The sequence below is a fragment of the Melospiza melodia genome, chromosome 4, assembly GCF_035770615.1.
Source record: "Melospiza melodia melodia isolate bMelMel2 chromosome 4, bMelMel2.pri, whole genome shotgun sequence".
Lineage (NCBI taxonomy): Eukaryota > Metazoa > Chordata > Aves > Passeriformes > Passerellidae > Melospiza > Melospiza melodia.
Genome location: NC_086197.1, coordinates 73,973,808 through 73,986,061, shown reverse-complemented (window position 1 = coordinate 73,986,061; position 12,254 = coordinate 73,973,808). Strand labels below are relative to the sequence as shown.

Below are 12,254 nucleotides of genomic sequence, written 5' to 3'. Positions count from 1 at the left end.
AGAAGCTTAATTTTTCTACTGTAATCATCCTTAGAAACTTAGAACTTGCTGACCAGAGACTTCCTGGAAAAAAAAAGAAGAGAAACAATATTCTGACACAGGCAGTGTTTTGAAATGAAACATTCTGCATTCAATATCCATTATTCAGAAAAAGAAATAAAATTAGTTTGTGTTTATATATTTTTAGGTAATTTGAAAGATAATTTTAGTTGAGTGTTAAGTGTTTTGTTATATTGCAGGGGAGGGAGGGGAAAGTAATTTTGCTTTCTGATATGTTTCTGTTTTTGTTGTGTACAAGTTGTACAGCATTGTCAGGCATTCTGAGCATGTGGTGCTCTTCCCTATGCTGATGATACTGCAATGCCTTGAGTTTGCATGAGGTTTTTTCCTTTTCTTAAATAACAACAAAGCGTTTGAAAAATAATGTTAATCTTTGCTCTATTAGTGCCCTTGAGAAATTTCTTTGCAGACATAATTCTGTATTTGTGTTTGGGCATGAAGTTTATTGTTTAAATATTAAGTTCTGTATCAGTAATACAGTGTAAAAGTTGTATGTCCCTCATGTTACTGTGTCTTACTAATGCTTATTCAGAGTTCAGAGTATTAAAAATTGAACACCTGTGATGGATTAAAGTAAAACAAAAAGTCTTTCAACAAGCAGTAAACTGTATGTCGAGTATAGAAATAAGCCCTGTTTAAAATTGTTTTAACTTTTTCTACAGAGCACACCTGCAACATCGATACCAACAGTTCAAGTACAGGGCCAGCAGATGAATTTGCAGCCACCTTCATACACTGCAGCAAGTCAACATGCAGAGCAAATGAAAAAACCTGGACAGAACTTCATGTGTCTGTGGCAATCTTGTAAAAAGTAAATGGCTTCTTTGTTTACCTTTTACTCATATGTAACAGATGCTTGTATATAGAAGATGATTCTACAAGTTCCATCCATTCTGTTTCCTTAAGTTACCTTACACTTTTTCAGTGGGGAAAAGAAAAAGTGAAAACTATTGAGGAAATTGAATGAGATGGGGGAAGGCAGGACACTTAACTCCTCTGAGTTATACTTCAGAGCATAAAATGAGTCTTACGTAACTTTCTTGAAGTATATTGATTCTTTAGTAACAAAAAATAGTTGTGTGGTTAATTTAAAAGAATTCTGACCTCTGAAACTGTTCTCTGTGTTGCCCATATAAAATAGTTCCTGTACTGCAGTTACAAATCATGGCTTGACATTTTCTTGCCTTTCCAGTTCTGCAAGAGCAGGGTGTTGCACTTCAATGTCCTGGTCACAGTCTTATTTAGCTTATGACTAATTTAGGTAATTATACCATTTGTGTTCCAGAGGATGCCATTGTCTTGAAAGGAAGTAGTAAGAAACTGGCTCTTAAGACTGATTTTTTTTTTTTTTATTTACTTCTGTTCTCAAAGGGGAGTGAACTACTAGACATTTAGATGGAGGCTTATAAAAGCTTGATGCAATTCTTATGGAAAGTATATGTATCTTGACACTGGCTTTTAAAATAACTTAGGTTTGTGAATATGCTTAGTTTGTGGGCAAGGGCAGAGAGTTGGTGAAAAAAGGTAGTTGTCAAATAGCTACTTTGAAAACTGGAGACAAATTGTGAGTGAGAAAAATTGCATAACATATAGGATAGTATAAAAAAGAGTGACAGCCTCATTGCTGTAGGATGACAAAGGGAGCATAAAGCTGATTTAACTAAAAGCTGGTGGGAAATTTAAAAATTAAGATGAAAAGATGGAGAAGTTTAGCTGTTTGGAATGGATAGTGAAAATAAGACATTTGAACAGAATTACAGGAATAGTGAATGAGGGTTAGTATGAAACCCCTGAAGGTGTAATTTCTGTTGCTTTCATTCCTTGCAAACATAATTCTAAGATCGTTCAGTCTATGCAAGAGATTCAGTCAGTGCAAGAGATCTGGTGCTTTTAAATCATGGCACTATTTTCACTTTAAAAGTGATTTTTCTTTCTTTGATAGGTGACACTTCTCTATGTAAGAAAGGCTTTACTTTGCAGTTTCCTCCCTTACCACTAGTAAATAGAACTACAGAGCCACAGTCTGCTGGCTCCACAGTAGATGCATTTACTCATGCCTAGGTGTGGGTGGGTTGCATTGAGGTTGAAATGAAAGGCTGGGGCAGTGTCACACAGAAGCCTTGCCAGCTTGTAACATGTCAGAGTTTGCTGAACTACAGTTTCAAAGTATAAGTCACCAACTTTATTCCATGTCTAAAGTTACATAGGATAAACTGTGTTGGGGCAGGAGGAGGAGCAGTAGTATTAAATTACCTTACATTATCAGTCTTTTTGTAGTCTGTCTTCAAATACAACTCCAGAAGGTTTACCTGAGACTGAAGTTCAGGGCTACAAGGCCATTGATCTCTGTATTTTGCTCCTTGCCTAGTGTATTATTTCTGTTGCTTTAGTTTATCTGGCTGTTACTTCCTGTACTGTTTTTCATTCATGCTCAAATTGCATTCTTTTCAAAAGCTTTCAGACATTTTTTGCATTAATAGATTTAGTTCATATGACAGCTCTTGTTTTTATGCTCTCAGCTTTAAAATAGTTATTTCAGTCCCAGCCTAAAACCAATTTAGATAAACATTACACTCGACCTTCTCTGTGGTGAAGAGAGAACCAAAATGTTAAGTTAGCATTTTCCTCAAATATGTATTGTTTATTCATATTCCTTGAAGAGCCTGATTAAAAACAGGTATATAAAATCTCCTGTAGGCTTCCTGGTTCTGTTAGATGTAAAGAAAAATCTGGAATTGCCACCTATTCTTTTTTTGTTTGTACCTCTCAGTCTTAGCTGCTTTTATTGAGTAGTTTAAATGGGAAACAAGAAGATTCTTTTGAGTGGGTCATTAGTCTGTGTGAACTTCACATTCACTTCTTGGTTTCATTCTCAATTGCTTAGCGTTTTTTTCCCTAGGATTAAGCAGTCAGTTTCATCACAGTAGAATGATAGAATACTGGGGGGTTTTTGTGATATTTGTAGCTAACTGGAAAGATACAACAGGAGGCACATTTGAAAAAATAATTTTCACCTGTTTCTCTATGCATGTTCTTTAGTTTAATTCTCAAAAAAATACTAATATTGTTTTCCTTCAAAAATGCAGTGCAGAAGTCAGTGAAGGCCTTAAACATTTTATTGTGAAGCAGGATAAATATGAATAAATAAAATACTGTGTTCTTTTCCTACTGACTAATTTGGCTGCTCCAGTCAGCAATGTTCAGGTGGTGTGTATTGGTGGTTTGGTTTGGGTTTTTTAGGACTGAATTAGGAAACATTACACCAAGATTTGAAATGCCACAGATTTAGTAGTGTCTAAAAACTACAATGAGAGGAGGCTGAATTATGCAAATAGTTGAAATGATTGGCCTCTGGCAGATCTGTTCACATTTAATATCTGAAGTGGAAGTAAAATTCTAAAAGGTGTCAGTCAGCACATTATTTTGCATTAAGGATGTAACAGAAAGTAGGTGTTTTCCTTTGAACTTCAGCTGTCTGCAGGTACTGCTAATTGTATGCAGCTTAATTTAAAAGCTGCTGTTTTGTTTCCCAGGCAGGCAGATGTCTGCTCTTGAATTGCTTTGTATTTAAAAAGTAAATTGAAAATGCTGTTGAATCTCCAGTGCCTGTCAAGTCAGCTGTTAATGTTCTGTTCAGCAGTTGAACAGAGCCATGGATGAATTAAGTGTGTAACAAGAGTCTAGACTGAACTGACCATATTGTCAGTACGTAAGCTTTTTTTATTACAATAGTTAGGTGTTTCTTTAAGGAAAAATGGTTTGTCTCTGCAAAATGGTACAAAGTTTGAATCTTTTTAGGTCAGTGATGGAAGTGTATAACACTGAGTGTATTAAACAGTGGATGAGCCAATATAGCTGAAATAGCTTTATTTTTCTGAAGATTTGCCATGTTGAGTGAAATGTTTTGCACTGTATTTTGGATTTCACTTAGGCCATGAAACTTGTTTCATCTGTGCCAGAAATTATTATTTTATTATTCATAAAATGGTTAGTGCCAGCTTAAGCTGATTCCCCTTTATTGTAGGAAGATCTTTCTGTCCTCTGAAACACCCACTGGAGAGCTAGTGTAGATGTAAAACATTTTATTTTCATTTCCTATTATGGGTTATCTGGACCAACAGCAAGAGTCAGGTATTGCTCCTTCTCATCTTCCCTTCAGTATGAGGTAACTGGCATGTAAAAGATGAATGCTTTTAAAGAGAGTAGTATTTATTGCCAGTGCAGAAGGTAATTGCTGTATTACAGGTGGTTACTGCAGTAGCATTCAGTTTATAACTAAGACTTGTTTGTGGGTGAATTTAGCTCTTTGATGTCGTTACAGTGTTCAGGTATCAGTATCTGTACACTTAGGCCTAGGCATCAGTTGCAAGTATGTTTGTATAGTGGACACTACTGAAATTAGTACTGGGATGTGGAGGGAGGTGGCTGAATCAAAGCACTCACTGAACAGCTGTTCATAAGCTGAGAGTGTGTGAGGGCAGCTGCTGGCAATAACTTCCCAAAGGCAGCAGCTAGTGTGACCTCTTTGGTCCAAACACTAAGTGGATATTGATGAGCTGGGTTAGTTGTATTGAAGTGAATTTTGAGTAGATAAATCCTTAGGCTGTTTTTTCTCTTTTGGAGTAAGGGGCCTAATTTGTAACATCTGAAATACATAAGGTGTATATATAGACTAAAAAAACCCTAATGTTTTGAGTCATTCACTATTTTCATGTCATGTATTTTGAAACACAGCAATTCTCTTTTACTAGCTTATATATGTTAAAACAGCACATCATTTGTCTACATGAGATTGGAGGTAGCCTAGGTTGCAGCAGTCATGCATTGGTGGAGCTTGCAGGCTTGAGAAATTTAGGTCAGGTAAGGAGTCAAGTCAGGCTCTTGAACTTGAAGAAGGCAGACTTCTTGCTGTTAAGGGAGGGTTCTTAGGGACAGAGGAGTGGAACAGAGCTGGAAAAACTGGAACTGAACCTGGCGAGGTACACAGAAAATAACCGGAAGGGCTTGTACAGGTACGTTAATGAGAAAAGGAGTGTCAAAGGAGGTGTACCCGTGCTGGTGAACAGGTAAGAACAAACATGGCTTCAGCAAGGCAAAATCCTGTCTGACCAACCTAGTGGCTTTCTGTGATGGAATAACTGCATCAAAGGGTAAGGAGAGGGCTACAGGTATAATTTATCTGAACTTCTGTAAAGCCTTTGACATGGTCCCCCACAACATCCTTCTTCCTAAATTGGAGGGAGATGGATTTGATAAGTTGTCTGGTAGATGAATTAGGAATTGGTTGTTGGACAGTCACATTCAGAGGATGGTGATCAGTAGCTAAGAGTCTTGATGGACTTCAGTGACACATGGTGTCCCTCAGGGGTCTGTACTGGGACCAGTGTTGTTTAATATTTTCATTAATGCCATGGATGCAGGGATCGAGTGCACCCTCAGCACGTTTGCAGGTGACACGGAGCTGAGCGGTGCAGGTGACACACCTGGAGCACAGGATGCCATCCAGAGGGACCTGGACAGGCCTGAGCAGTGGGGCCATGGGGATCTCATGGGGTCTGACAAGGCCAAGGGCAGGTGCTGCACCTGGGTTGGGGCAAACCCTGGTATGAGCACAGGCTGGGGATGGACAGATGGGGAGCAGCCCTGCTGAGAGGGGCTCGGGAGGCTGGGGGAGGAGAGGCTGGACATGACCCAGCCCTGTGTGCTTGCAGCACAGAGCGCCAGTCAAGGGAGGTGACTCTGCCCTTATACTCTGCTCCGGTGAGGCCCCACCTGCTGCTGCATCCAGCTCTGGGGTCCCCAGCACAGGAAGGACATGGACCTGCTGAAATGAGTCCAGAGGAGGGCCACCAAGTTGATCAGATTTAAATAAGATCTGAATCTGACTGCTAGTGGAGAAGAAAAATGGGAGAAGGAACATACGAGATTATTTTATATAAATATAAAAAATACCTTATGTAAACCTCATCTAGTTAAGCTGTGCATAGTTTGTTGCTGTATATTGCAGAGAATGGGTCTGTTGGATTTAACATGCATTAAGTCTTTGGTGAAGTGTAAGTAGAAAATAGAACCATGATATTTCAATCAAGTTTGGAAAAATCATATTGACATTTATTGGTAGCTCACTGGTAATATGCATACATATTTTTCCCTTCAAAATTTTGCAACTTTCCATTTATCAATGTGTGTCTCAATTCAAAAAAATGTTAACCACTATGAGTTGATGTTTGTTGGATTTGTACTTCACCATTCACTGGTGAAAAAAAATTAATTCTCCTCTCCTCTTTTTGTAGGTGGTTTCAGACACCATCACAGGTTTTCTATCATGCAGCAACCGAGCATGGAGGAAAAGATGTGTACCCAGGGCAGTGCTTGTGGGAGGGATGTGAACCTTTCCAGCGGCAGAGGTTTTCCTTCATTACCCATTTACAGGTACACATTTGCTTTCACATATTACTTCAGAAAACAGTAGGAATTTCATGGTAAGTTTCCACACACCATTCTTACGGTCTTTCTCTTTTCCTCAAATAGGATAAACACTGTTCCAGAGATGCTTTGCTTGCAGGATTAAAGCAAGATGAACTTGGACAACCAGGAAATCAGAAGCCTTCCAATAAGTAAGAGATTTGAACCTCATTAACAATAGAAAAAATAGGAGCATTAGAAATTATTGAGTTTGTTTATAACTTGCCTTATCAGGTGAAACTCTGTATGCTTAAGAATCTGTAATGAAATTTGAGGTCTGTTCCAGTAAGACAAAAAGGGGAATAGATTCTGGTGTAGTTGCAGTTACCTTAAAAAAACCCCAGGTAATTCTTTAAAGTGTATAGGTCAAAACTCTATGATGAACGTTGTTCTCAACATGTTCTCCTATTTTTTTGCCCAACTGGACAGCATTTTATAACTTTCCTTGTAACAGGGAAGTGCTTGTCATACAAATGGAAAGTTATTTATTGTGTACGGTTCATGTGTCACACAGCTGAGATGGATTGTCTTGTAACTTGCTGTATTCCTTCCAGTTTTGTGGTCTAAATTTGGGCTGATTTGATCCAAGAACTGTTGTAGTAAACTTTCCTTTAAACAAGCAAGCAAGATAAACAATAGACTCCTCAGAGTCTTCTGATTTTGTGTTGCTATCTGAAATCAGATTTGGTTCTTCTCTTTCCCAGAATGATTTTGACCATGTGGAATTAATATTGCAGAGTACAACCCCATTGGTGTGAGGTTTTGGGGCTGGCTGTGTTAATAGTGGAATTGTTCAAGGTTCAGTTACTTGTGTAAGTGTGTCAAGACCTGGCCTTTGTTAGTAACTGACTGAAACCACTTTAGATGTAATTACATGGACCCAGGCAGATTTTTGCTCTTCTGTTTTGTGGCTTGTAAAACGGCCACCAAGCTGCTGGAGGCAGCAAAGAAAGTCAAGTTATGAAAACTGAGAAATCTAGTTTGAGAATCCTTTTATTTTTTAATATAAAAAAACATCTTTACACGGACTTATAATTGCTTTATGGGGCCTTGTTGCATTAAACTGAGCAACACTCAGACCTTGGAAAACCAGAGAAAGAAGAATTATGGTAATTTAGTCTTAAATAGTTGGTAAGTGAGAAGTGTAGGACTGACACCTTCTACAAGCATGATGTGTTCTTAACTCAGCCTTTTCATAATGTTCCATCACACAGATAACACATTCCAGTAGCTATGTGTCCTCACAAGCTTCTTCTAAATTTGCACAGGTAGTCATAGGAAAAAAACTGTTTATACATCCCCTCTTCTGAGGCAGAATTCCCTAATTAGGTCAGATTCAGAAAGCAGGAATTTACACACATAACTAGTTCTTGCCAACTTACTGAGACTGCAATATCACAAGATACTAAGGGTGTGGTTTCAGAATTCAGATTGAAATGAGAACATTCCTCTGCTCAAAATTGCATGTTTTATGTCTTGAAAAGATGTGCAGATGTGATGCATAGGGACATGGTTTAGTGGTGGATGTGGCAGTGGTTAATATTTAGACTTGGTGATTCTAGAAGTGTTTTCCAGCCTAAATGATTTTATGATTCTGTTCTGACTCTCTGTGACATTCCTTATTGCTTCTCACAGCTGTGCATTGCTTATGGTGAGGGAGCTAGCTTTAATTTTTGTTAGATTGCATGCTAAATCAATTTGTTTTTTTTGAAAAACTGCTCATAGAATGAAAGAGTGGGCTTGCCACACGAGTGGAATCTCTTTGCCTTACTCTCGGTTGAACACCAGTACAGGAGGTGGAACAAAAGGAAGAGATGAGACCTTTCTCTGTCAGCACTCAGAGCAGTTCATACACTTCCTGTCTTGTGAAAACATAAAGGTTCCCTTTCTGTTCCTTTTACTGTCCTCCTTTTAACAAACAGGAGGATTTGGGGGAAGGGTAGTGTGTCCTGTCCCCCACATTACCTTACAGCACTGCCCCACAGTTCTGTTGTTAGCACAGCTGAAAAGAGCATCCAGCAGCTACACGAGGGAGACAGGAATTGATAGTTTGCTTTCCAGAATGCATGACATGTCAGTTGAAACCCTAAGCTCAGTCCAGCAGCTCCACCTCAAGCTGTCTTACAAGTTCATGTTTGAAAGCTGTCTTTCAAGGGCTTGGCTTAATGTTCTTTTTTCTGAGTCCTAGAAGTGTGTCAAATATATCAGCTCACAACTGATACTCCATATCATTAAACTCATGTATGGAGCTGTGAAGCAGCTGAAAAAAACCTGAAAAAAACTGAGACAAAGCATGTTTAAGTCATCAACTTTTAGGCATTTATTAGGTGAACTCTCTTCACTTAATCCCTCACTATTTAGTAAAAATTACATCTATCTCACAGACTTCAGATTGTGAGTGTTACCAGTGCTGGAAGTCAAACAGAGCACAGTGTGACAGACCCATTCCCTGATCATCTTTTCTGTCTATCATAACACCATACCCACTTGAAAAAATCTGTAATGGCTTTTCTAGAACCCTTTAGGCAGTGTAAAGCTGCATTACAGAATTGGTTTTATACCTTAATTCTGTATTTCTTTGCATTTCAAGTTTTATTATTTTAACTCTTCTGGTTTTCAGAGGTAACTGAGTGACTGTAGCTTTATGCATTGGAATCCTCTTGGGTTCAAGGTGATTTTTTTTTCCTTGTTGCCATTGAAGCAAAGGTGAATATTTTTAATGCTCTGTGAGAGTGGGCCAGGAGATTACTTTAAATCACAACATAAATGATAGAGTTTGAAGTTAAGTTGATAAAACAATTAAAGAAATTCAAGAAATATAGATGTTTTTAGAGATACTTGTCCACAGACATACATCAGTTCACTTGGTGTCTCAGTAGCGTTTTATCAATTTCATTTTTCTTCAAACTTAAAGAAGATAATTTTTAATATGTTCCTAATTTATTGCAGTTGTCCTTTTTTCAGTATTTCTATAATAGTAATTCAGCTTTCTAAAATATGGTATGATAACTGTTGAAGAGAGACATTCAGAACAGCCTCCATTGATTAATCCTTATGCTTCTCAATACAGAGAAAACAAAAATCTTCAAGAAATTAGAAATGAAGAGAGTAATTCTTTTACTGTGGTACTCGGTCTTCTATGAACATGTCATTGCCTACTTTCTTTATTCAGCCCCTGCCATTCTCCTTTGACTTCATAAAGCCTTTTATTTATTTCCTATATTACATATTTTATTTTATATATTTTTATATTATATATATTATTTCTATTCAGGGAGGATGACAGAGTGATTTTGAGCTCTAAGGTGTTAGGGAGGAGTCTGTCTCTTAGTAAAGTAACCCAGTTTTTATCTGGGCTTCCTTGCTGTTAGAACCTCAGATTACTAAGAAAGTCTCTCTAAATAGAGAATTCAAGTTTTATTCTTAGAATATTCACTTTCAGTATAAGATACCTAAATTAAACTTCTACAGGCTTTCATTAAAAAAAATAGAACATTTACTTTTCATTTAAGCCACATTTACAAGTAAGCACTACTTAAACTTCTTAACCAAGTTCTACTAGGGTACGAAAAGACTTCATAATAATATTGTTCAAAATAGTGAAGTGTGGTGATATTTTTCACCACTACAAATTGTTTTTTAGGATGACATTATGAGTAAATCGTTAGGTAAAGTTACCAATTTATACATTCTGAACTCTGATGGCATGAATAATTTCCAAGTTTTTATGTGAAATACAGCTTTGACTTTAGTGTTAATACTGAAAATGGAGAAATTGCTTATGCTAAGTTCGTTATACCCTGCCTAATTTATTAATCTCAGTCTAAAAGGTGCGGTAACAGGTAATTGGTTTTACAAATGTTTGATCTGATTTACCAGTTACATGTTTTATGTCTTATAACTTATGTTATTTTGTATTGCTCCTCATTAATCACAGTTAATACATATTTTATATTGTCTTAGTGTCTAATGGTCCCAATGAGCTGTGTCAACTTTTAAGTGGTTTTACTTCAAGGACCTTCTCTGGCCAAATCTCAGATGGCATTTGCATAGCTGCTATCACAGTTCCTGTCTGATGAGACATCCGTTTAAATTGGTACACTTCAGGAAATGGCTGTGTTATTAGTACAATATATTACTTTTCCATCACAAATGTCAGGGGTGATGAGCAATACTTCTTCAAGAGAAGTGTTTTTTCACATAGAATAAAGTGCATGACTCCTCTTAAGGGTTTACAGTGAGACTTATCTCTGTGGAAGCAATCATGTATCAGCACCAAGTGTTAATGGATCTTTGTGTCTCTGTTCAGATAGGTTAAAAATTGTAAGATAAACTTTCCAAGTTGTTAATTGTCTGGAAAGCAGCACAAAGCTTATTTTTATTAATTCTTTCTTTACTAATGTAGGCAGCCAGCTGCAGGGGCTACTGCCTCTACTCCCAGAGCACAGAAGGCCATTGTGAATCATCCAAGTGCCGCCCTAATGGCATTAAGGAGAGGATCAAGGAACCTTGTCTTCAGAGATTTCACAGTTAGTATTGTTTGAATCAAGTATTAGATATTAATTGTTGCCTGCTATTAACTGCAGGGCTTTTACATTTTTTTGTCTTTACTTTTGTAGGATGAAAAAGAGGGACCAATAACTAAACACATCCGATTAACAGCTGCCTTAATATTAAAAAATATTGGTAAATATTCAGAATGTGGTCGCAGGTAAGCACTGTGTAATTTTTCTGGTATCAGTGGGCACTGTTGTTTCTGTTCTTTCCAGTACCAAAGAATAGGTAGGTTTTACCTATCTATAAATAACCCAGTAAGTACCTTGTACAATTTCTCTATTGCTTCTGCACTGTCCTTCCCCACACAAATGCTCTGTGTCATCTTACCTAAAGACAGCATTTGTGATCCAGATGATTAAAAAGTGGCTAGCAAATTTGGCATGTTAAATTTCAAGAGATAGATGAGAGAAGCCTTTGCCATCCCTTTTCCTCCGCAGCAGTACTGCATGATTCTGAAAGTTAATTCTTGTGTAAACAACTTCCACTGGCAGTACTGTTTAAATGCAGTTGAGAAAGGGGCAAAATGAGCTCTTAGGAACACCATCTTAAGGTGCTCAGGGACATGGTTGTCTTTCATACTTGCTGCCTCTCTATTGCTTTCCTCTCCAAACTTGGGTTAATGCTAATAAATGACCCAGCTTTCCTTTTACTTGTAGAAGATCCTTCAGTAAGTAAACAGTCCAATACTGACTCATGGTACTAAGCAGGAAATGCTCTTTTTGATAAAAAGTAGTAGTTACTGTGCCAGTGATCACCACACATGCTGCTTCTTGTTTTTTTCCAAGAACTTACAAGCTGAGTGTTTTCTTGGTTTTGTTTTGCATTAGTTTGGCTTCATAATAGCAAAAGTAATGATTTCTAATGAGAATTTATTAACTTAATGTGTTGTTCAAAAACCTGTCAGTAGGGAGGAATTTCCTCCTTGTAACTCTCTTGTTTAGAGTCCTGATACTGGTTGTAGAAATCCTCCTGCTATCTTTAGCTACCCGTGAGTTTAGTGAAGACAGAACTCTCCTTGGAGAGTGTGGTGAAAAGACATGGGGAAATGAGCAGAGGAAATTTGTCCCACTGCTGTCAGAGACACTGAGGGATGATGCCCATCTCTGAGCCAGGGATTTCCATTCTGCCAGTCTGCTGGGGAGCTGGGAATCTGTACCAGAGCAACAGTCAGT

The 12,254-nt window shown here is 37.7% G+C and overlaps 1 protein-coding gene across 1 annotated transcript in view; it reads left to right on the top strand.

Moving 5' to 3' along the window:
- The window catches only part of ARID2 (AT-rich interaction domain 2), a 93,239-nt gene that overhangs the window by 78,815 nt on the left and 2,170 nt on the right, over window positions 1-12,254 (top strand). The window contains exons 16-20 of the mRNA XM_063155175.1: window positions 723-871; window positions 6,354-6,492; window positions 6,592-6,677; window positions 10,931-11,054; window positions 11,145-11,236. Of these exons, the coding sequence (XP_063011245.1) occupies window positions 723-871; window positions 6,354-6,492; window positions 6,592-6,677; window positions 10,931-11,054; window positions 11,145-11,236 (590 nt within the window). The remainder of the gene's footprint in view (window positions 1-722; window positions 872-6,353; window positions 6,493-6,591; window positions 6,678-10,930; window positions 11,055-11,144; window positions 11,237-12,254) is intronic.